At 48.3% G+C, this 25,117-nt stretch overlaps 1 protein-coding gene across 2 annotated transcripts in view; it reads left to right on the forward strand.

Annotated features, from left to right (window-relative positions):
* The window catches only part of RASA3 (RAS p21 protein activator 3), a 1,503,746-nt gene that overhangs the window by 1,444,838 nt on the left and 33,791 nt on the right, over positions 1-25,117 (forward strand). For both annotated transcript variants that reach the window (XM_069637121.1, XM_069637122.1), the window contains 3 exons: positions 4,786-4,994; positions 20,685-20,788; positions 21,896-22,079. In XM_069637121.1, coding sequence (XP_069493222.1) covers positions 4,786-4,994; positions 20,685-20,788; positions 21,896-22,079 — 497 coding nt within the window. The remainder of the gene's footprint in view (positions 1-4,785; positions 4,995-20,684; positions 20,789-21,895; positions 22,080-25,117) is intronic.

Consider the following 25,117-nt stretch of genomic DNA (forward strand, 5'->3'; position numbering starts at 1 on the left):
CCGAAACCACAACGTGGAGAAAGCAGTGAGCTGGCCGGTTACAGGCAGGAAACCTGACCACTGAGTGGAAGCGGACATAGAGTGGGATGCCAACGAAAGCAGAAACGCAGAGAAACGAAGAGTGAACCACAAGAAACTGAGCAAGCGCTGGCCCTGAAGATGTTCCCCTGGAGCTATTGAGGTAATTCTCCTAGCCTTATTTTTTTATTAGAATAGTGATAGGGTCAGTTAGCTTTAGTTTCTGGACAGCAGACTTACTCTTTTCCTTTGGTGTCACATCTTGATGACTGACGAGCACCTTAGGTATTTATATAGTGTGAAAAACCGAAGGGCTTTTCCCCATATGCTGCCTCTCCTCAGGTAGCCAGGGGAAGGCCATCACTGTTGGTTCCAGACCCTATGGTGGACAAGCGAGGGAGGATCACTGATGGCGAGTCCTCTGGGATTGGGGAGGAGCCCGAAGGCGAGACATGGTATCTCCTTTCTTTCAAAACCCCCTACCCGGCATTTCCTCCGCCTTCATAGGCTTTTGTGAATCCTGTCCTTTTACCCCCTCCCCAGTTCCAACAGGTACCAAGATAATACAGCAGCATATGAGGACCAGGAAAAGAGAATTTAAAGTGTTAGCCCATGTTTTACAGCAATACGATTATTGCCCTTTTCTTGACAGTACTTTACCTGATTTGCCCACAATCGCTAGGGAACACTTAAACTCCCATAATTCCATTTCCCCACTCAGCTGCCAAAGGACAGGGGCAAAGAAGAACATGTTGGGAGTTATGAGGATTACCCATAGGAATGAATGGGCAATATCTTCCGATGGGCATTCTCCATTTTGTCCCTTTACTAAGGTCAGGCAGGGCTAGGCAACTACTGCCACCTGACTCCAATTGACGTTCCCACCAAGTATAAAAGGTGGAGCACACAGGCACACTCAAAGTGAGCTGGGGATACTGGAAGGACCAGGAAGACCAGGAGAAAGCAGTAGCTTAGAGAACCCTGGAGAGCCTGGAGAAGGATGGACTGCCAAGACACTTAGCCTGTAAGTAAAAGGGAGGCTGCAGTGTGGCGAGGGAGCCGTGTCTCCAAAGAGCCTAACAAGGGGCAGCTGGATTTTTCTGGCAGTGTCCAAGCCAGTTCTCGTTCCCTGGGTGAGCTACTGAAGCCCAGGTGTCTGATGGGCAGGTGGTGATTCCCTGACCTCATGGCTATCCCATTGAAGAACCTAATGGCCCCAAAATTGCCAAAATGATGCTGCGGGGAGTTAGCGAAGTGGGAACGAAACGGGAATAGTGCATTGTGGGACTTGGAGTTTGAAGTTTGGGCCAACTGGAAATTAGTCAGTTTGTTTGAGAAGCTGAGCGAGGCTGGGTACGAGAAGGAACAGCTCTTCCGAGGTTGATGCAAACCAAGCTGTGGAAGTTGTTCGGCCAACGGGCTGATCAACAATTGAGAGGATCGAGAATAAGCCACATGAGATTGCCAAGCTTTCGGGAAGCTGTGAGCGTTCGAAAAGCACAGCCGAGCGAGCAGAAGCAAGAAACCTTGCAGGTGCTAAGAAAAAGCATGCAACCTGCCCGGGTGAATGGTAGAGTTTGGGTGGAGCAGAAGAGGTGCTGGTAACAGAGAGCCTTGAAGTGCAAGGAAAAGATGAAAGCAAGTCATTTAGCACAACCAGTGAGTTATTGAGAATAACATCAACCAGACTTTTGTTGAAGAGAAAGTGACTGTGATTTGAAAGGTGAAGGTTGCGCGTGTACCGATTAAAATGTGAATGAAAAGGAAAATTATTAAAGGGAAAGGAAAAAAAGTTGGTGGTCCTGCACAAGGAAGGTGCACATTGGAATGTCTCTATGAAATGTTACAAACTTTGTTTTGAAACATATTGCAAGCCGAGATCAAACAAAAGAAAGTTGAATAAGAGGAAAATGAAATATGTGAATTGTGGAATATTTCAAGAAGGTCGAAAAGGCCAAGAAGGCAAGTGAAAGAGAATAAGAACTACAAGTACCAATAGACATTGGTACTACAAGAAAAGATTGTGAATTGAAGGAATATGGAAAGAGGTTGAAGTGGTCATGCAGAGATCTATGCAACTCCCTGCAGCTTCAAACGTCTTTGACAGTGAAAGATATTTTGGATGAAATGTGGGGAAGGGAACCCCACGAAAAGACAGGCTCATGCCCTGCAGAGGGAAGCCTGTGCAGAACTGTGAGAAATTGAAACTATATGAACTAAGTATTGTTGACAAGGTGGCTGAAGCCTAAGGAAGTAATGCAACGACCAAGAGTTAAAAGCCTTAGATTGAACTGTTGAACTGTACCAGTAAGCCAAAGTGTGCAAGACTGATAGAACGGTGCCATCCACCCACCCTTGTTTTATTGAGAGACTCTCTAGACCCTGGGGGTTGAACCTGGGGAAGGGAGTTGGTGCTGAAGCCATTCTGACATTTATTTTTAACACACTATTTTCCTTTTTATATTCCCTTGACATTTGTTATCTTGAGCAGAAGGCCAATGTTAGGTTTTCTTAGAATAGGCCTTTTTATTTTAATCAGACTGATGTGGACTATTTTGTTTGTTTTCATGGTCGAGAATACTCCCATTGTAGAGTTAGGGCAAGATAGGCTATTTCCAAACCCCTTTGAGCAAAATAAAGGTTTATGAAACTTGTATCCATTGTATCTGTGTCTGCTTTTGATACCATGCCTTCCTCACAATAGGCAGGGATTACCCCATAGTGATAAGGAAAGAAAGGTATTTTTCAGATCATTTAATACATAACAAAGTGAAATGTCAACCCAGTGCCTGCTTCCTCCTCCTGACCCACCGCAGCACTCATAAATCATAAAGACCCCCCTTCTTCTATTAAATAGCCTTTGTGTGTCAGTATTGTCAAAACAAAGCCTCACATTTAAAACCATGTCCACATGATCGACTATCAAAGAAGAAATCCAAAAGGTTTTTATAGAATCATGCACATCTCTGCTTATAATTGCAGTTGTGCTTCTTTTTGCGGCTTTTATCTTCATTCGTTCAGCAAGCTGCTTATACACACGTATCTTTCTACTACCTTTACTCTACATCTTTGTTGCCGCCCTTACAGTTGGGCTTTCTGCCTGCTCACTCCACTGAAACTGCCCCTCCTGCATGTCAAAAGTTGTATTGGCTCTAGGTCTGCCTAGCTCTTTGACACAGCGGATCAGTCTATTGTCTGCTATTCTTTTTATTACCGTGACATATCTGGTTCAGCTCTTTCCTCATTTTTGATCATCTTTGTGACTGATCACATTCTGTTTCTTGAGCATGTGCCTCTACTGATTGCTCTACCTTTCCTTTGCGCTTTGACGTACCACACGTTTCTGTTCTTCGTCTTCAATTGGATCCACGCGGCTTGCGTCGCTGTGTGTCTACACGTTAGCATTTTAAACGTGTGTTTTTTTTGCTGAGTTTTTTTCTGTTTTTAATTGGAGCCGGAGGGGTTGTCCCACCAATTCCCATGTAACCCACCCTCGCCACCTCACCTTGACACAACCCAACCTTCATCCCCTGCTCCAAACACACAACACGTGTATATTTAGAAGAAAAACAATAAGGCCAAATCTGCACATTGGAAAAAAATGCAAGCGTTTAAAAAGCTGGCGAGGAAAACCCGGCATACGCTTCCATTAACTCTTAACATTATCCCTCTACCTTCTATTCTTTCTTTAATTTTTCATTGCCATTTCTATGCGGACGATTCTCAGATGTTTTTGTTGTATTCTGTTTCCGCCCAACTTTGTGTTTCTTGGTAATTGTGCTGTTAAGTGATGGATGCTTTCTCACTCACATCTCAATTCTACTAAAACCCAATTTTTTTCCACCCCTTCCCATCATGAGCATCACCCTACTCTTTTATTTTCTGTGCTCCTGACTTTCTCTTTCCTGTTCTGTTCTGGACCTTAGTGCCAACTTTGACCCTTCTCTTACCTTTTCAGGTCATGTGTCTTCCCTTGCTGCTCTTGTAGTGATCGACACTATAAAAATTAATAAAGTCTGACCTTTTCGGATACTAAAAGTCAGTTTCCGCATAGACGATTGCTCTACCTCCCTGGGACCTCTGCCCATGCTTTATCTCCCCTACAGTCTATGTACAACTCCATTAGTCTTCTCTCATTCTTCCACACTGATATCTCTTCCTTTCTTGCAGAACTTAATTAGTTTTGTTTTTCCCTTCCCGCCTCCAGTTTAGCTTTTTATGTATTTATGTTGGTGTCTTCAGATTTGCCCACCCATATCACTCTCCTCTTAGCTCCATCAGTTCTCCAATTCGCATGCTTCACTCTTCATCCTGCGTTTTCTTGGCTGTCTTCGCCCCACTCTTATGTCCAGTCTGGTTTCCACTCCTTTTCTCACCTTGCTTCCAAACTGTGGATTGCCCTCCCCTTTTCAGTATGTTCTGCTACTTTCTGTTAGTCTTCCAAAGCTCGCCTTTTGTCATCCTCTTAACTTCCATCTTGGCCTTCATGTTCATTGCCTTCTTGTTATGATTGTGTTGCAGTTTTAGTTCAATTGTAAATCCAAATGAATGAATGAATAAATGTTATTTTGTCAGTAGCCTACCATGTATGTTAGCATTTGTTATGTGACATTATATTGCTTTTAGTCATAAAGTTAATCAGAGTCCAAAATGGTGATCCATTGTTGCAGATCTTCACTGCTTTGTTCCACCCTCACATGTTGGTATTGCTCACTCATTATATTTTGCGTATTGCATCCTTATAATGATGTTTTTATTACTTGCCAGATGTTCCAGGTAATTCAGCCAGAGCGAGCTCTCTATATACAGGCCAATAACTGCGTGGAGGCCAAGGACTGGATTGATATCCTTACAAAAGTCAGCCAATGCAATCAAAAGCGCCTCACCGTCTACCACCCATCTGCTTACCTCAATGGCCACTGGCTCTGCTGCAAGATATCCTCGGAGAATGCTTCCGGTTGCACCCCTTGCACTGGGTAAGGACGTATGCATGCATTGTGTCCGCCCAGCAAACCAACTTCCCAGAAAGTAATGTGGATTGAGTGCAAAGGGCATTGGCAATTGGGGCAGAATGCCTGGGAACAATATTCTGGACATAGATCAGACCTAGGTAGGACTGAGATAAGCATCAGGGACTACACCTTTGAAGCAGAGGAAATGCAGTTGAACATGTGTGTTGGACTTTGAGGCAATGGGTACTCTTAGGGGAGTGTGTTTGTCGTAATGAAGGGAAACCATGAAGAACAAAGCGTTTAGAGGTTTTACATCAAACCTCAATAGCCTACATTTCTATGTGGCACCTATGCATATTTGACATTTTTATTTGGTTAAACAGCTGTTATATGTTTTGCTATCAGTTTGTTTTCTCGTGACTACTTCAGCTCTTAGTCGTTGATCTGTGCTGTCTCAATCAACCACTTCCTAGGGCTAGGCTCTGTCCACAGGTTGGAGTAACTGTATCCTGTGAGACCTTGTGAAGACACCCCATGTGCAGATTCCCCCTGAATTTTGAACTATATGATGTCTCCACTTTCTTTATAGTGGTACAAACTGGACATAGTGGTTACAGAGGTATGCACCAATACAGATACACAACAGAGCGCTTTACAGAGGTATATAATAGCACAGATCCATAACAGAGAGCTTTTCAGAGGTAACAGAACAGATAAACAGCGGGGGATGGGATGCAGAGGGGTACAGAGGGAGGTGTACAGCTGCACATGGTAGCGTGGAGGAGAGGGTTGGGCCTCATCTAGTGAGTCGGGAGGTGCGGTGGGCGACGTGATGACCTAGTGGTGCAGAGTGTACGGAAGGCATGGCATCAACAGTAAGAAAGACACAAGTGACCACAGTTCAAGGGTGTCTTGAACTTCAAAAGGGGTGTGATAAACGCCTATCTAATCCTAAATCTACAGATGGGAGCAAGCTACGACCATCAAATAATAACACAGTCCAAGTGGTGTCTTTGTCAAAATAAAGGGGCCTATACTGAAAAAACCTATTGCCAATCCACCTCTAAAAACAAACCATGTTGGGGAACAATGTAACCAAAATAAAGAAGTGCTCAAAATGATATGTCAGGTTGTTCAGGCCTTTGGACTCCCTTCCCCACGTCTTTAGCATGGGACAAGGCTGTTTACTCGAGCACAGCACAGTCTCTGGCTTCTTTAGCATGAGGATACCGTTCCAATTATTTGCATTGGGGCCTTCGGTGCGCAAGTCTCTTTGCTTTTAAAAGTCTCTTTCCACAGAGCGCCTGATGCAGTCAACTAAACATCAAGTTCTTCTCCTCCTTCATTTTGTGCAAGTGTTCACATTGGGTGATTCACTATTCGCCCCAGATCCTCCTCAGCCAGGCTCAGATCCTGTTCCCACAATATTCATCAACTTAGATCCCCTCATCACGGCTCAGATCCCTTTGACAAAATGTTTGTAGTATTTTCTTTTCTTGGGTCACTCACGGTACACCCCGAACTCCCCTGTGCCGGGCTCAGATCCCCTTTCTTCAATTAGTCTCCCTCAGCCGGGCTCGGTCCAATTTCAATTTACTTCATAGATTGAAGACTTTCAAATGTGCAGAGGGTTTTCTTGAACCGGTGCAGGATCACTTCGATTTCATAATTCCTCTTGTTTTAACCTTTGTCACCTTTTCGTTGAATACCTAACAGACCTTCGAATCTGCACCCACGTGGTGCCGGACCACTCCGCCTATAGTATGCTACTTTAGTTTCAAAGTTCCATCACTCATTTGCTATTCCGATTATATCCGTGACGCTTGCCAAATACACTTCATGCACTGTTCTCTTCAATATTCTTTATACAATGTTGCTGCTTGCAACCTTGTTTTCCATACAGACCAGTTTGGTATCAGTCTCCCCAACTGACTGGCTGTAGGAGCGAAGGACAGTATCACGGCAGCAATTGCTTCTCCTCGCCTTGACTGTTGACACGGGAGAGCCCTGGGTACCTCCGACACACAATGCAGGATTCTTTAGCTGTAATTCCAGGTCTTACGTGTCCTTTTCTCGAAGGCTCATGAAAGATAATGGTTTTCAGTGAAAAGGTCAAGAGCACTTCCCTCCTTGCAATCCTCTTCGGTCTTGCCGTCTGCCGCCTTGTATTGAACTGCCATCTTGGAACTGCTGCTTCCTCATGTGCTTTGCCTTGCTCAGAGTGTGCTTTCATGCTCTGCATTTTATCCATGTGGGGACGTGTGATGCAAGTCAGATGTGTGTGTAGTGATCAGTAATTGCCTGACCATTGTAGTGGGACATGTCAGGTATATGGTTCCGGTGTTAATCCGTTTTCTTTCACAGTGAGTTGTCTGTGGGAAAGTGTTTGTGTCGGAAAAGGGGCACGGGGGGGTTGAATTCCTAAGTATCCTACCGAGTAGGATGGGGTAAAGGTGTTGGAGGGAAAGGGGATACCACGTCTCGCCTCGGGTGTCCCACTCAAACTTCCCGAAGACCCCTCATCCAGGAGATCCTCCCGTACTGGTCCACCCCCAGGTACTGGATCAAATGCGATGGCCGTGACCTGCCCACCTGGATAATAGATCCTCACAGACTAGCGGGTGAGACACCTTCAGGTTTCTCACAGGAGGGAGAGACTCCTTGAAGAGGTGGGTCTTGAGCTCTTTTCTGAGCGTGGTGGCGAGTCTTATGCTGACAGGCATGAGGTTCCAGAGTGTTGGGGGCATAGGCAGAGAAGGCTTGTTTTCTGGTCCTTTCCTTATTACAGCGGTGGATTTAAAGTCTGCCCATTGCAAGTGGGATATTGCAGGGGATGACATTGTGTGCCCCCACCGCAGTGACCACGTTACAACGTTCACTCACCAGAGGAAGGACATGACACATCATGAGGGATGATTAAGAATACCCTTGCTGCTGTCACTGCCCTCACCCGGATCCTTTAAGACAAACCTAACCTAGTGCACTCTCAATGCCAGGTCTCACCCTAAACTCCATTCAGCCAGTTGGATGGGCCTCTGTTTTGACCTTTCTGTGATATCGCCAAGTGAGACCGATCAAACCATTGTGCAGTGACTTGCCTCTCTGCCGGGAACCTAGGCCCTTTCACAAAGCAGATTGGGAATCAGTGAGAAACATAAGCCAGAACACAATGTTTCAATGGGCCTCATTACAAGTTTGGCAGTACAGATAAACGCACCGCCGAACTATGAGTTGGGAAATTTGGAGGCTCCACCTCCATCTAAAGGCTGGAGGTAAATCACAGAAACACCCCATTGAGTCCTATGAACTCAAAATAAAATACGACTAACACTGCCACTTGTAATCTGGTGGTATACCACCGGACCAAGTGGCCATTTGGTATCTCAGCGGATTTACAGTCTAGATACCACCAAATTTATGAAGCCCAATGGGATTTATTTTGAGTAACAATGTAAGGACATTCATTTAAAACTTTCCCTTGGGTTTCAAATAAGTGAACAGTGCCTGAGGTTCAACCCCATCAACACTCTGGGCCACTCCCAGCAATATTTGGTGAGCAGGTGGGGGTTTAGTCACTTAGTCTGGGGAATGTTTAACTGTCCCTGGGACATTTACACAAGTCCAGCAGCCAGGATCTTCGCCCTTGTCTGTTTATGGGATCTTGGTACAGATGTTGCACATTGCTGATATCTCATCTAGGAAACCACCAGAATTAGGCTTTAGGTCACCAAGCTTAGGCCCCAAGGAGGTCTCCCGCTGATCCTCTGCTGGTTGGGTGTATTAGGAGGGATTACTAATGAGGTTTCTGACTAACACCTATCTCCCACTTCTCGCTGCTCTCCTGCACTGCGCTTTTGTTCTTTGGGACCCTTCCTCTAATTCTAAACTGTAGTGTTGCTTCTTTACACAGAACTCATGTTTCTTCCTCGCCTCACTGTCTGCGCGCACCTGCAACCATTGTCACTGGTGTCCCAGACGTGTAGTGTGTAAGATGTACCGGCCCTTACTGACTCTGCTTGACCTGGCTGTTCTTCCTCTCGTCTCCTTTGCTCTGGGTGCTCCCACTTTTTTTATCATCAGTTATTCCTCTTGCTGATATTTTTCTCACTCCCTCTTTATTACAAACTCTTCCTTTGGATACCTCAATATTTCCTCCGGTCTCATTGCAAATCTTAGTCTGGTCTTGCACCATCTCTTCCTGATGACTCTCCTCTTGCTCTAGATGGATCTGTCTGTCTTACCACAACTACCTCATGCTCTCCACACCACCTTCTGTTCTCTCACCACCTCTGTCCCTTACAGCCGCCTCCCTATTGTCCATCTGTTTCCCACCTCCTCAGTCTCTTCAAGCCACCTTTCCTTCGCAAGTTCTGATCACTACCTCTTCTCTTTTCCTCAGGCCTCCACCACAATTGTACTCTTACGTCCCATCCCCTTTCCTCCATACTGTATGGGCGTCCCTTCCAAGGTACGGGAGACGGAACCTTTTTCAACCGAAAAATCCTTATTCCCCTTTAAATTTAGAGGTATGCTGAGGTGCGGCCCAGGGAGCATGCGCTGCCCTGACTCACCCCTCCGGTGCCACACCCGAGTCCCCTTTTCCGCCAGGAAAGGGGCAAATTCACCAGTGCTCCTGGGTTTGGCTTCGGTCACGTAATTCCACACGCAGATACTTCTTCTTTGTCTTTTTTATCTTATCTATCATTCAGGTACTCAGTCCTCAGGCATCACGCTCCTCCCCGACGCATGTCGACTTCTACAGGGTTCAACAGGTGTCCATCCTGCAACAGGCTCTTCCCAACTTCAGAACCCCACACCCTCTGCCTACGTTGTCTTGGCTCAGACCACGGTTGGCAATCATGTTCGGCGTGTGATTCGCTGTCCTCGAAGGTGCTGAAGAACAGACTGGCCAGGTGGAGGGAGCTCTTCCAGAGGTCGCCTCCAGAGGATCTCAAGAACTTCGTGGAGCATCGAACCAGGCCCAAGGTAGAGGCGATATTTTCCAAAACACCCCGCAAGGGAGACTCTTTCCCAGGGACTCTCTCTCCCACGGGAGGGACTGGCCAGGTCCTTCTACCGACACATGCACCGAGGCTGCTGCAGCTACTGGCCTTCGGGTCACGGGATCCTCGGATCCTCCCGGGTACAGTGCTGAGGTACTGGAAGGCTCTTGTACCGGGTCTACACCCAAGGGGCTACGCCCTTTTACCGGCACAATGGCCGAGGGGCTACGCTATACACCAGCAATGTGTCCGGGGGGCTATGCCTTAATACCGCATACGTCAGAGGGGGTGCCTAAATTCAGCTCTAACGACCCCAGGGTCGAGGGTGTCATACCTACCGGGCCGAGGCCCGAGGAGCAAGGTAGGCCTCGTGATCCACACGTAAGAATCTTGGACGAGGCTGGGCCCAGCGGACTGAGCAACACGTTGCAGGCACGTGGCAGGCAGCTCGACAAAATGGCCACCACACCAGAAAGGGGCACCCGTCCGGCGCCATTCCTCGAATTCCGCAAAGAACGAGTGTCAAGGTGGGACTGTCCTCAACCAGGTACGTGGCCTATAGTCTACCCTTCGTTTGAGCAGGGCAACTTTCCTTTGCATCCATATAGACAAGGGTATGCAGCAGCTCCAGCAGCCCCCCGCTACCTCGTCGGTACCCCCTACCACCTCTTTGGCCAGTGAGGAGGTGCTCTTCGAGAAGTTTCTCGGCCTCATGAAAACTCCTCAGATGGGGGTTATCATCAAAGACGCAGTCAGGGAAGTCCTCCCCGCCATGCTAACAGCACCACAGAAGCCTCCATCCGGCCCCCAGACCCTGGTGCAGCCGCCTCCTCTGGCTCCACAGCCAACTCCGCAACCTCCGCTGCCTCCTCAGCCTCCGGCTGCGGTCCCGGTACCCCAGCCTCTGGCGCCATCTACTCCTCCACAAGAACCTCCAGGCAGGATACAGACGCGGAGGAGGATCCAGACACGCCATCATCAGCCAGGGCCTTCCATGAACGTCTTGCTGGGCCTCCCCCAACCTGAGGTCGAACAGCCGGCAGAGGGGGTTCTGGCTGAAGTCCTCATGAGATGCCACTCTGCCAACACAGGGATTCCACTGAAAACAGGTGTGGTCTCCCTGTCCAAGAAGGGGTTGGCTCAAGCCCCACTCGGTCCAGCCGGTCAACCGGCACCTGGACGCCAAGTACAGGCAGATGGATACACTCTTGCTCTCGACCCATCCTCCGCCACACTTCTTGGTGATCGCTGCAGCACCACTATACTCCAAGCCTCAGTCGTCTTCAGCCTCCTCCTCTGCGGCGCTGCTAGGCAAGTAGAAGATCTTGGAGGTGTACGGCAAGAATATCTACTCTAACGCCTCCTTGCGCCTGCGTCAGGCCAACGCAAATGCCATGCTGGCTGCCGCCAACCAACGGTTATGGTGGGAAATTGCGGACTTCCTCCTGGAACTCCACACCCAGTGCCAATCATGCTTTAAGGCGGGGCTAGCGGAAGCCAAGCTCATGGCGCATGACCTAATGGAATCCACAGTGGCTCATATCGATACCTTAGGCCGTGCCATCTGCATTGCCACGGACATGAGGAGAACAGCCTGGCTCCGGGCAACGAAATTCAACCCGGATGTCCAGGAGCGCATTCTAGATCTACCGTTCGAGGGGCAGAGGGGTCCTCTTCTACTCTTCTAGGGACGAATAGCTGGACAAGAAGAACAGCTCAGAACCGGTGCAAACAACAAAAAGGGGGAGGGGGGAGTAAGGGCTTTTTACCAGCCCCCCTCCTTAGCGTCAGCCTCCGAGGGAAAGAAGGTATGACACGCCCCTTCGGGTCCACGTGTCTGCAGTGGGGGGGCAGGCTTGCTCTCCATGCACAATTCTGGTGCCAGAATTTCACTGACCCCTGGATCCTCTCTGTAGTATCCACGAGGTACCGCCTTCCCATCCCAGCCTCTCCTCCCTCCTCCCCTCCACTCCCACAGGTTGAGACAGCAACTATTCTGGTGGAGATCCGGTCACTCGTAGAGAGCCAGGCATTGGAGGAAGTCCCAGCCTCCCAGCGAGGCTTTGGCTTCTACTCCAGGATTTTCGCCTTTCAGAAGAAGAACCAGGCGGGCCTGAGAGTTGTGCTGGACTTTTCCACCCTCAACATCTCCCTTCCCCTGCAAAAATTCAAGTTGGTTATGCCAGCTTTTATAGCGGAGACATTGGACAAGGGAGACTGGATGTGCTCCCTGGACTTGGACTCGCACCTACACATCCCGATTTGGCAGCCCCATTGTTCTTTCCTACAGTTCAGGATCATGGGCTACCATTTCCAATACACAGTCCTTCCATTTGGCCTCAACTCGGCCCCCAGAGTCTTTACCAGACCCATGAACGCTGGGTGGCCCTCCTCAGAGCGCAGCGCCTCCACATCTACCCATACCTTGATGACTGGCTCGTCAGGGCTACATCTCCAGAAGTAGTTCTCCACTGTTCCCGTGCCCTTATGAACACACTGCATGACCTGGGCTTCTCGCTCAACCTCAAGAAGTCACAGCTGCACCCTACGCAGACTCTGACAATCCTGGGACTCATTTGGGACACGTGCTCCGAGAGGGTTTTCCCATCGGAAGACAACATTTTGGCCATCAAGAAGGCCACCGCCCACTTCCTCAGCAGAGAGGGCACCTCAGCATGGTGATACCAACATCTCCTGGGTCTACTGGCGGCGTTCCTGTTAGCCGTGCCGCACACAAGATGAAGGATGAGAAGGATTGAGCTGCACTTCGCAGCCTCATGGAATCAGAAGCAGGGTGCACAATCCGAGATGATCAACGTTTCTCCATCCCTCCACCCTGACCTAACTTGGTGGTGGATGGACTGCAACCTACGGACGGGCAAGCCCTTTTGGCTGCCCTCTCCGCAGGCCACCATCACCACAGACTCCTCGCTGGAGGGTTGGGGAGCCACCTTGGACGATCTCTCGGTCCACGGCACCTGGACTCGACAGGAGCAGGAATACCACATCACTTGGTTGGAGCTGAACACCATCTGGCTAGCGCTCAGAACATTCCTACCACTTCTGAAGGAAAAGGTTGTCCTCATTCAGACAGACAACTTGACCAGCATGTACTAAGTCAACAAGCAGGGAGGTACCAGATCCCCTCCTCTGTGCAGGCTTGCTATCAGCATGTGGGAATGAGCCCTGGAAAACGACATTTACCTCGCGACAGTCCACCACCCCGGGGAATCCAACCTGGAGGCGGACAGGCTCAGCAGGCTGGGAGCAGACAATTATGAGTGGGAGCTAAACGACCTCGTTATTCAGGAGATCTTCAACAGGTGGGATCATCCCCAAGTGGATCTCTTTGCCACCTGGCACAACAAGAAGTGTCCCCAGTTGGCATCCTGGCAGGGTCAGGGCCCCGGCTCTCTGGGCGACGCATTTCACCTCCAGTGGACCGGCATGAAGGCCTACGCCTTTCCGCCTACTCCCCTGATCCATAGGGTAATTTGAAAGATCAAGGAGTCTCACCGACTCCTCATCATTCTGATAGCTCCATGGGGGCTGGCCAGGCCATGGTTTTCGGAACTACTCAGCCTCTCGGAGGTGTCCCCGATACACCTTCCGACAGGCACAACACATCTTCTGGTGCAGCAGGAGGGCAGAATCATCCACCCCGCACTAAGGAAACTAGCCCTCACAGCGGGGTACCTGAACAGGTAGCGCCTCAGCACAATAGCTTTTTCCAGGCCCATCTGGAGATCATACAGGGCACCAGGAGCAAAGCCACCAGGGCCTTGTACAAAAGCAAATGGACCAGATTCTGCTACTGGGCAGACTCCAAGGGAATTGACCCCTTGGCCTGCAATTTGGACGGCGTGCTCTCCTTTTCGGCACACCTCGCTCATTCGGGCGTACAGGTGGAAACCTGCCGTACATACCTTAGAGCCATTGGGTCTTACAGGAACTTGGAGGAAGGCATTTTTTCCTCCTCCAACCCTATCGTCAAGAAACATCTGACTGGTCTTACTAGGCCCTACCCGCCCGTCAAGAGACCACACCCTGTGTGGGACCTTAACATAGTCTTGGGCGCTCTGGCACACAAACCATTCGAGCCAATGGCGTCCGTGGACATTAGGCTGGTCACCATCAAGACGGCCTTACTAGTCGGTCTTACCTCGGCTCGCAGAGTCAGCGAGATCCAGACGCTGGACGCCTATGAACCATATACCACCTTTCACAAGGACAAGGTAGTCATGTGGACGCACCCGCCATTTCTGCCCAAGGTTCCATTTGCATTTCACCTGAACGGAAAAAAATAGTCCTTCCTACGTTCTTTCCCAATCCCAAGGACGAAGCACAGAGTGCTGCACTGCCTGGATGTCAGGCGTGCCCTAAAATTCTACTGTGACAGGACCATGGGCTTCCGCAAGTCGGACGCTCTGTCACTTTCGGAGGCTCTATGCCAGGCTATCGGGCCTCTAAGGCCTCCATATCCCGCTGGATGGTCTCTGCCATCAAGGAAGCGTACAAGGGCCAGCACAAGCCGCTCCTGGCCAACATGCACGCCCACGCAGTCAGGGCCAAGGCAACAGCCATCGCATTCCAGCGCCATGTCCCTTGTCAAGTCCTAAGTAGGACGTGCACTTGGGCCTCTCCCTTGGCTTTCTGCACGCATTACTGTTTGGATGCCGGCTCTATATCTGCGGTTTAGACAGGCGGTTCTCAGGAACCTATTTGCTTAAGGAGGGTGTCCTCTCCACCCTGGGGCTACAATCATTTGTAATCGCCCATACAGTATGGAGGAAAGGGGGACGGGATGTAAGAGTAATTTACAAGTTACTCACCGTAGTGACTAACATACTCTTAGTCCATAGTCCCCTTTCCTCCATACATCCCTCCAACCTCCACCCTAATAATACTGGTGTCGTTAGGGAATGTTAAATCTATTGTCGACTGAGGTGTGGTGCCGGAGGGTGGAGTCAGCGCAGCGCATGTTTGCTGGGCCGGCGCCTCTAAAGTTAAAGGGGAAGAAGGTTTTTTCTGGTGAGAAAGCTTTCCTCTCCCGTCCCTTGGAAGGGACGCCCATACAGTATGGAGGAAAGGGGACTATGTACTAAGAGTACGTTAGTCGCTACGGTGAGTAACTTATAATTTCTCTCCAGACTTCCAAACCTTTTTGCCATCTCCCTCTTTACCTACACCTAGCCGTTCCTCCTGGGCTCTTACCTCCTCCATACTCTTCAGCTGTGGAGGATACTTTTTTAAAGGATGCCATTTGTCTGTTTGAATTCTTGGGCAGTGTGAGCCCTTCCCCCACCTAACACGGCTCCTCAACCCGTGGCAAATTCTGAGAATGGCTCCATCTTTGGTTTAGTCTGCTCGCAGGTTTTTGTGGCGGGTCGAGGGGAGTTGACCAGTTTTTTGGAGTTCCCAAGTCCCAACAAACACAAATGGGGTTTCCTGCCAACAGGGCTTGCAACTTCATTTGAGTCGGTGTTTGGTCATGAAGGGGAAATGCATGTTGTTGGGGCCCTATGACAAGTCTCTGCCATGCCTCCGCCATCCATTCGTGGGTGGCATTACCGAGTCTCCTGGGCATCCCACCCACTACTCTTGGGTCCTGGCAGGGCACATTGTCAAAACCCTTAACATGGGCATGTTCTTGCCCACTGTTAAATAGGGTTACTATATATTTGCCCCCAGAAACTTGGTAGAATCCCCATATCCATCCCTTGGGTTTGAAGGCCTTCAATCTTAGTCCGAGAAAGGGGTTTGCCTACAGTGGTTCAGCAGTGCCTCACACTTGATGTCCTTTGTATCCTGTGTGGCACACTATTCAACGAGTACTCAACCTGTCACACTCTGAGGAGAAACGTGTGGTATCTCCGAACCAGCCCCACATCAACTATTATTGCATCACCTATAAGCTTGGTGAAGTCATGAACTATGGCATCCCTTTCATTTTTCTCTGGCTATTCAAACATCAAGCAAAAGTGTCTCCCTCTGGGATTAAAGCCGCAGGCGTTCTTTATCATGTAAACAAACATTCAGACAGAATCTGAAAGCTGTCTGCCACTTTTTCATACTTTTTCATTCACAGCCATCTAAGCACACACCCTGCACTGCAGAGTTAAGTCCGCTCCAGCAGTGAAAAGCCCATACAATGTGAGGCACTAGCCACCCTTCCCTGGAAAATAGCATTTGCTGCCTGACCATTAAAACAGTCCGTGACCATGAAATCCCTCCGATGTGTCTAGTTTTGTACATCATTCCTAGGCCTCAACACAGGTGTGCCCATTGGGTGTGGGACATCCACCTTTCTCATCCCGTAAGTGGAATGAAGTGCTGGGCTTTGAACATCTAATCCAAAAGTAGCACTGTTCTGGGAGCCCATTTCCCCTAACACATTAATATGCTAAATGCATGATTGCTCTGAACTAGTCTGCTTGCCCAATGTGTGATGAAGCCAAACACTTACTTTGGTTAGTTGAGAAACCACACATCTGGCAGTTTAATAGGTACCACTGTTACCGAGGCAAACTCACTTTGTACACCACATGTAACTATTTACATGCTGGGAAAATATGAACACTTGAACCACACAACAGTCCATGTTCATCCTCTGTGTCCAAGTGGGCGTGAAAGTGATTGCTTTTCCTATCCACTGACATTCGGGTGGTAAGCCTGCAGGGTGCAGCCAGACACTTTAACTGCAATTTCTTTCAACTAATCAGACCCCATTGGCTCCATGACGGTCATCCCTTAGGCATGTGTGCCTCTGCAGGTATTTCCTTTGACTCTGACCTCCACAGAATGCAGGTTACCAACCAGGCAATTACTTCCTGTGGGGGGTGGGCGGGGTCAATGGGAATTGGTAGCCCTTCCCTTCCTATAGAGGTAAACACAGAGTTGTATGTCTGGGGTATTCATAGTTATATGTCTAAGCTTTAATCAGTACCTGTTCCTCAACAACCTTACCGGGATTCAAGCATGTCCTCCTATCTTTGTTCATATTGGGAAGAGCGCTAGCCCTGCAGCAATTACGCATCCTCAGACCCTCTGCAGTCCGTGCGCCGCCCCTTTCTGCAGTGTGGGGCTCTTGGCATGCACGCCATATGGGGGAAGTACAGTGACAGACGCCCACAAGCAGTTCACACATGCTGCGAACATTCACATTCCATCCTCTGCACTACTGTGGCTTACCCTTTCTTCATGACAGACACCCAGCACCTTCCTAATGTCTTTGCTTCTCGGGGGTTCCTTCTGCTTAGTCTGTTACATCCTCCTTGCTACCACATTCCTCTCCTGATGTCACCTGCTCTGTCTTAATACCACCTTCAGTTATTGATGCCTTCTGCTCTATACCATCGTTACAACTTATCACCACTGCCTCCTTAGTGCCACACTTAGATCTTGCTGTTGCAACCTCCTCCTCTGTGCCACTGTCACCTCTTATTGAATCCTCTTCTGTACCATCTCCAACTCCTTCTCCCCGCTTACCTCCAGCACCTCCTTAAAACATCTTGTATCGCTCTCCATTTGCAGGCATTAACCTTATGCAACAGTCCACACTGACTGACTGGGCTCCTCTGGTTTATATAGGACTCTGTTACCTCACACGTTGTTGTATTGTACTCTGTGAGTTTCTGCACCTGTGTTCTGTATCTGGGGCAGGGTTGAATTTGTGGTTCCTGGATTTACCTGGGCTTACATTGGACTACTGGAGCTGACCAAACCCTTTATCTGGCCTGGCAGCCATCTTGCAATATCTTACCCATTCCGTGAGTGCTTAGTACTACCTGGGAAGGATACAGTCCCTTTGCTTTCCCAGCATGAAAGTCTGCAGCTGGTAAAACCTCGGAGCGATTTTCTAACTCGAAGGTAAATGAATTGCTTTTTCACTATTGAAATTGCAACTGTCTTGTTGTTGAGTAAATGGGTGATCAGCAGACATTGGGTTGATATATTTGTATCACCTATGGGTAAACATGCCATTGGAGAAACTGGTAGCGGAAACAGTCTACCTCGTGCAAATGTTCGGGGCACAGGAAATGTTTTTTTTAAGGGTCTTTCCACTGCCGGATGTTTTAAAATGTGAAAATGGTTTCCCTTTTTCTGCCGAGGGTTTGAGGTTAGCAGCGGGAGTCTTATGCATTTATTGTGAAGAAAGCTATTAATAAAGGGGCGTGCTTGGTTTCTCCCCTTAAGGATCTGTGTTGTGCCAATTGAGGAGGGGTTTCAATAGCCGTTCGAAATGCAACTGTCCACTGATTAGGATCAATTCATACCAGTCATCCACTACCTTAGGAGGCATCTGGCTCCTTGTACCCCTTGCAGTCCCCAGGAACAGGCAGGGGACAGTTAGAGGCCACAAAGGCTTCCATCACTAGATTATAGTTTGTATTCTCAAGACTAACAGAGTGCATGAATTAATGCTGCCTGGAGGGTTGCATGCTTATGCAGTCAGAGCCTACAACATTGAGGTGGCATGTCAGGTTTTGTGGGAAGTTAACAGTAAAGTGGAAACCTGGCCAGCTCCTTCTGGAGACTTTACTGTATGGACACTCATTCTAGAACAGATGCTGCCTTTCGACATACTGTTCTGAAGAATTTCTTCTCAGTTTAGGCTCCTCCCCCGAATAAGTTTCATGTTAGGCATTCATGCGATCTGTCTGGAGTTGTCTACTCTACTCCTAGTCCCCTTTTCTCCAGGAGACCCTGGCTCCAGCCCTCATAAAACACAGTTGATTGGCGTCTGAGCCGATGCGCATGAAAGGGGGACTAACCAGAGGTGTCGGTGGGTGAAGAGCTATGCCCCGGTTACCGGTCTCACCTACACCTTTAAAAATAAAGCGGAAGGCCTATTTTTCGGTGCACTGGCTCTGGTTCCGTCCCTATGGAGGGATGCCCAAACAGTATGGTGGAAAGCCAGTCTATGGACTAGGGGTACAGTAGTCATGGTGGTGACTAACATTTCCTTTTCCTCACTTATACAACAAAGAAAAGTAGTGTGCTGGTTTTTGAGGTGCTGTGTAAATGCATTCTATTAGCAAAACAGGAATTTTGTAAACCTAGATAACAGAACGTGTTCTCGAGGGAATTTATTCTAGAAATGTGCCCCCAAAAATGCAGTCTAAAGGAATTAAATATTGACTAGAAACCTAAAAAATGATCTGCTGAAAATCGCTCTACACTGCTGTAACGTTATCCCTTTTAAATGTACAAAGTGACATAAATGCTTGCTCCCTGATATTCCGGACTACTATAACTGGTATCCTTACTTCAACTTTTCATGCGCCTCCCAGTAGATGAAATATCACAATTGTATGAGTTAACTTAAGTCACAAATTGTGGGTACATCCAGAAGTAAAACATTATCAAGTATGACTGCTCTTCAACACATTTGGCACCTTTTTCAATGGGTGAATCCACTTTCAAATGTCGTGTTTTTGTTTTGGCAGTTCCTCTTATGGATTTTTTTGCACGTTAATGGAAGGACAAACTTGTACATTGAATGCATGTGAGCCTACCGTTGGTTATCATTTGTAGAGGACTCCTCGATTGGGGAAATAACGGATCTATCACTTGGGGAATTGAAAGCAAACTGCATTAAAACTGTGGCATGTCTAGTTTTTCCCCAATGTAGTCCAAAGTAAAGGAAACCCTAGCAATGCCTATATTACTCACCGTAGTGACTGTTGTACTCCTAGTCCATATTCTGCTTTCTTCTAAACAATTGGGATGTGCCCTGGAGAAAGGCCTAAGCTCTCTGGGTAAGACGATCTTCAAAAGAAACCACCATGAAGTAAGATACAACACACTTGTGAAATGATTCTCGGCGTCACTGTCTCTTAGCTCCAATCGGCAGTCATTTTCAGTCTATTGTTTGTGATTGGGCTCTTATTATCCGGCATGGTGGAATGTGACTGAACCAGGGGTAATGTGATCACGGTGCTGAGTAACTTGTACTTACTCATAAGTCCAGAGTCTTCCCCAGTCATATAGTTTCATTAAGATTGCTGTATGTTCGACTCAAAAGCAAAGTAAACACTGTGAAGGAACAGAAAGCCCTTTGAGAATCCTCAGGCTCAAACCAATGTGCTAATCTTAAAGGTTGCATAAGTGGGCTAGTGCCAGGACCTTGTTTTGTAGGGTGTTGGTTTTGTGATGAATGTTTGGGGGGGTTAAGTGCCATTTGCTGCCTTCAGGCTACCTGAGTGCGCTATTACGGTCTACAAACGGAAGGAAGTTTGGATAACAGTTTTTTGGATTCTTGCAGATATACGCTTCATTCAACAAGGGGAGTGGGTCAGGACACTGCCCGCTTTTTGGGGGCAAGAAATTGAGTTCTGCTGTAAGAGCAGTCTGTCCATAGTCACATAAAAGGTTAAGCCTAGCGAAGGGGTGGTTACTGGCTCCGTCAGTGCAGTAATTGGCAGGGCTGGGCATGTTCTGTGTCTCTGACCAACACAAAACGGACATCAGTCAAAGCCATGGTGTTTGATGGAAATGTGACACCTGTGATCTTTTTGTCAGGAATACATCTATTCCAGTCTCGAGTCAAACCTACAGGGTGGATAGACCTAAAACAAACGTATTGCATTGGCTTTCAAACGGTATCCCAATAAGTTACACAGCCATACATTCTATAAAGAGAAGACATGTCCCCGCAGTTCTGACCATAACTTTGAGCAGTCTGTTTCTCCTTTGAATCTCCACGCAGAGGCCTACCAGCAAATATCCAGCTCGTCATCGATGGAGACCGAGAGACAGAGAGGATCTACTTCCTTTTTAACACATACATGTCGAAGCTCGAGAAAATGCAAGGTTGGTATGTGATGTTACGTCTTTGTCAATTTAAATGTGCATACCAGATAGACGGTTACTACTGAAATGAACCTGTTGCTCATTTTTAGAGATGGATATTTAAGATGTCATGGAACTTGTCATGTATTATATGAAACTACCCATAATGTGGGTGTTAATGAGCCATGGATAAACATGCATGTGGTCGGATTGTAGATCTATGGACGAGGTGCGCCTGGTTTCCCAGACATCTGCATCTGAGAGACACTGAGTTTTCCGAGATCAATGTTCCTTTCAACAACTGTTATAAAATAGAAACATTAAATACTTGCCTTGTTTTTTGATACATTTGTATTTGTAGTTTCTTTGAGCTGGGAAATTACAGGTGGTTTTATCCACATGTGGCTAATTGAAGACCTGTGCCGCGTACAAAAGTATATATACATAATTCCATGAAAAAACCTTGGTTAAGAGAGACTTAAGGTGATCAGATTTAACGCAAATGAATTCAGCACTTTCAGAGACCACAATTATGACAACACTGATGCCATCCCTTTGGCCATGGCCACTGTACATGTTACACCAATAGGTTTCCTTGGGGGTGCAACGACCCCGGGATCTTGTTAGGATGGGTAACTGGGACATGATTTTGGATCCTCTTAGAGGAGACAACTGTACAAGTTTTAATTACTCGTCCAGCCTGGCATTGTTAATGCAGAGCTCACCCCAAGTGTTTTGGGTCACCTTCGCTAACTCCAGTAGGAATGTATCCAACCGTCCAATCTAGGAAAAGTGAAGGTCCTGGACTATTTTCTATGTCTTGAGTTGTCTGCTGTATCCACAATGTGCAATTCACACAACACTCTCCCAAACACTAATTGTGGTTCCCCTCCTTTGCTATGTTTGAGGAAGCCTCTGCACAGCGCCTCAGCTGGAGATGCTCAGCAAATAAACACTGGTTCTAAGTGCATTTAACTTAAGTTTTGTTGTGCCCCAACTTGGAGTACAGATCAGTGTAAATAAAAAAATACGCTGCTCTACTTTGCAGGAGAACCAGGAAACCTCTTGGTGCATGTCTTGCTGTTTTGGCCATGCCCCGTGACTCTGATATTCTCTCTTCTCCCGTAGAGGCTTGTGGCAGCAGATCGGTTTATGATGGGCCTGAGGAGGAAGAGTACTCCACGTTCCTCATCGACGACCCCCAGGAAACCTACAAAACACTAAGGCAAATTATATCAGCAGTTCGAAATTTGGAACAGGAGCATGCGCAGTACAAAAGGGATAAGTTCAAGAAGACAAAATACGGGAGTCAGTAAGTACTTGTGCATTCACTGCACTGTATTGTCATGTAACGTCCTTTAAGTGGAACAGTAACCTTATATGCCCATTGGCTTGTACACGGTCACTGCTTGCTATCGCCGTGAAATTGGTGGCCCGTGCTTTGCTATGCTTGCAATAGTCCCTTTTAACTGCACTTGAGATTGGTATGTCCGAGACTGCAGTCAGTCTGGGCAGATGAGCAATAATGTGATTATTTATTGCATTTGTTTTTCTTTCTATAATTCTCGAATATATTTTTGGAAGTGTAGCAGAATTGAATAACTTAGACTTATTTATTCCATGCCTGCCCTGCTTGTGCGGAAATGTGTCTACGAATCTTGGGCTTTGTTGTCGACTCTTAATGACCAGAATCTGTCTTAAAAATAGTCTCCACCGGGTGAGCATTTTTCCTTAAATGTGTCCCTTTTTTGGTCTCGCCTGCCCGTTACATTTTTTGTGCCGTTGTGTTGGAGGTGTAGGTTAGAACGTTAAGCATTAGATTCAAGTTGTTCGATGCAGCCTGAATCTGTTTGGTAAAATGTCATTTTTTAACTTGGATGTTTGAGCCACGTTTTATCCTTTCTGTGCTGGTGTGAAGAGGGTTGGGGGGAGAGCTTACTCACCTCGCTGCAATACTGTAACTGTGTCAAGTTGGTTTGCGTGAAATCATTTCAAATACTGAGAATCCACAAAGTCTCAACATGCATTTTGGCCCAGCAAGAACATATTGCCTGCGCTTTCTGATACCTCCTGCCAGTTGAATTCAGGATTGCTTATGAAGGTCTTTGTGTTTACACCGAGACACATGTCAAGCTCCTTCAAATCACATTCACTGCTTTTGGACTACTGGGCTAAAGTCTGGAAAGAGTGACAGTAAGATGTTGCCATAAGTTATTAGGCAGATTTTCTTTTTTTCTTTTTTTGTGCTTCTTAACATTTGTCTTGTACACTGAAGTTCAAAAACACAGACAGCGCCTCTCTGGATAGTGCACCAGGTGGGGTGCTGGGTCCAAGGACCCTGTGAGTTCTCTATTGTGAAATATTTGGAGAGTCCACAGTGCTGTCAACTTGGGGAATCCATTTCTCCAGAAAAAGCTACATGCTCTTTACTGTTTGTTCCCTGGCTGCCCCACCAGGCGAGTTACAGGTGACAGTTATTGTCCCTCCTCATCTTCTGTTCAAAATCCGTCGTAGTTGTAATCAGGCTCTACCTTGTTCTTTAGGACACATAGTGGTCTCAAGGGTGGACACGTGCCATTCTGCCTTCCTGACCCTTGGTAGGGTTTGGTTTCTTCTTCTACTTTCCCACCATTGATTTCAATTGGACACCAGCATATTTGACTGTTTGGGAATAATGGCTGTTCTAAATCGTTCTATTGAAATGGTGCCATTGAACTATATTTCTCCAGCATGGGGTCTGGCATGGATTCACATGCTCATGAATATTCCCCGTCATCAGGCTGGGAATCCTCGGTAAAGAAAAATCAGTATCAGTTTCGTTTCTGATCTGTCTTTCGTAGTATTAACCAATCACTGATCTCTGCGTCCTCCCCGCCTCTGGCAGCCATCTTCATATTTTTACCGCACGTTCAAGTGTTGGGATCCTCGTGCTATTGCTCTCGAGCTTTAGTGCGTTTTCGCGCTTTCTTAGGAAAATTCTCTCTTTTTTCGGTCAAAGAGCCTCAAGCTCCACCGTTTCTTTATCCGATCAACGGGGACCCGTGTCGGATTCTTCTACACCCCTCAAGGGTGAAGATTTCGTCGAGCCACGCTTTTGGAGGACTTCAGAAGTTTCTCAGGCCCATCTCGGACATGGGCCAGGAGAAGGGAAGCTCGACGCCCGGAAAGCTGTTCAGGGTCTGCCCTGGATGCCAGTTTCAGAATGTCTTTAAGGAGGATGAACACTCCCTTTGCGTCTACTGCCTGCATGAGGACAAGACGCACGTGGAGAAGGACGGTGCGTTTTGCGGCAATATGTCAGAGCGGACCATGAAGGACCGCCATCTGCGTCTCGCCAACTGGCTGGAAGGGAAGAGCCCGTCAGGCGAGAAAAAGAAGAAGTCCGAGCGGTCTTCTAAGACCTTTGAGGGCGCCCCAGCGACGGGGGCCCAACAGAAGGCCAAGCACCGTGAGTCCGGTGGCACCGGGAGTGTCGAACGGTCGGGCTCTACGGCAGCCAGGCAGGGCGCATCCTCCCCGGCGCCATCAACCACGAGCCAACGCTCTGGCTCGGGTAAGAGGAAGGCCAAGCACCCGCGAAGCTCCTGGAGAGACCCCGGTCGAGCTCGAAGGCCCCAGCGGAGGGGGAGCGAGACAGTGACCCTCCCCCCAAGGAGAAGGCGGTGAGCGCACCTAAGGTGGTGAAAGCCTTGATCCACCCAGCCAAGGCCTCTCTCGAGACAGTCGCGGCGGCCCTGGCTCAGCCTGTGGAGGCTACACCAGTGGTGGCGACCTCGGGGCCCAGAGTCTCCCTGCCACCGCGGAGGGATTCCTCTTTCATGCCCACCGACAGGACCCCCGTAAACCTCCGACGGAGAAGAAAAAGGGGGGGCAGGAGGTCGTCGTGGATTTGGCCTCAACCTCTGAAGAGGAACTGATCGAAGTCTTAAGCCACGGCGTTGGTGTGGAAGAAGACCAACCCGTCGGGAGGGACCCCGACGTCGGAGACGACGATAACGTCGAGGGTGCCGACGGGGCTCCTGACCGCCCGTCGGAATCCCCTCAACCAGTGCCGCAAGACAACTCGGCGGCCATTTTGTTGGCTATACAGTCCTTATGCTCGGAGATAAGGACGAGATTACCGTTACCACCAACGGAGGAACCGCTCCCGACGGGGGACCCGGAGCCAGGTCCTCCTGGGAGCCCTCCTCCTAAGAGAAGGATTCATCCTCCACCTCCTTTTCAACCATCGCGCCCTGCTCAGCCCTCCTCCCCGTCCACGACCCGTGGAGATGATACGGGGACGGACACGGCCGCGACGGGTACAGACGACGAGGCTTACGATGAGGATCTCCCGTCGTCACCTCCTCC

Source organism: Ambystoma mexicanum, chromosome 7p, assembly GCF_040938575.1.
Source record: "Ambystoma mexicanum isolate Mex_15411 chromosome 7p, UKY_AmexF1_1, whole genome shotgun sequence".
NCBI lineage: Eukaryota > Metazoa > Chordata > Amphibia > Caudata > Ambystomatidae > Ambystoma > Ambystoma mexicanum.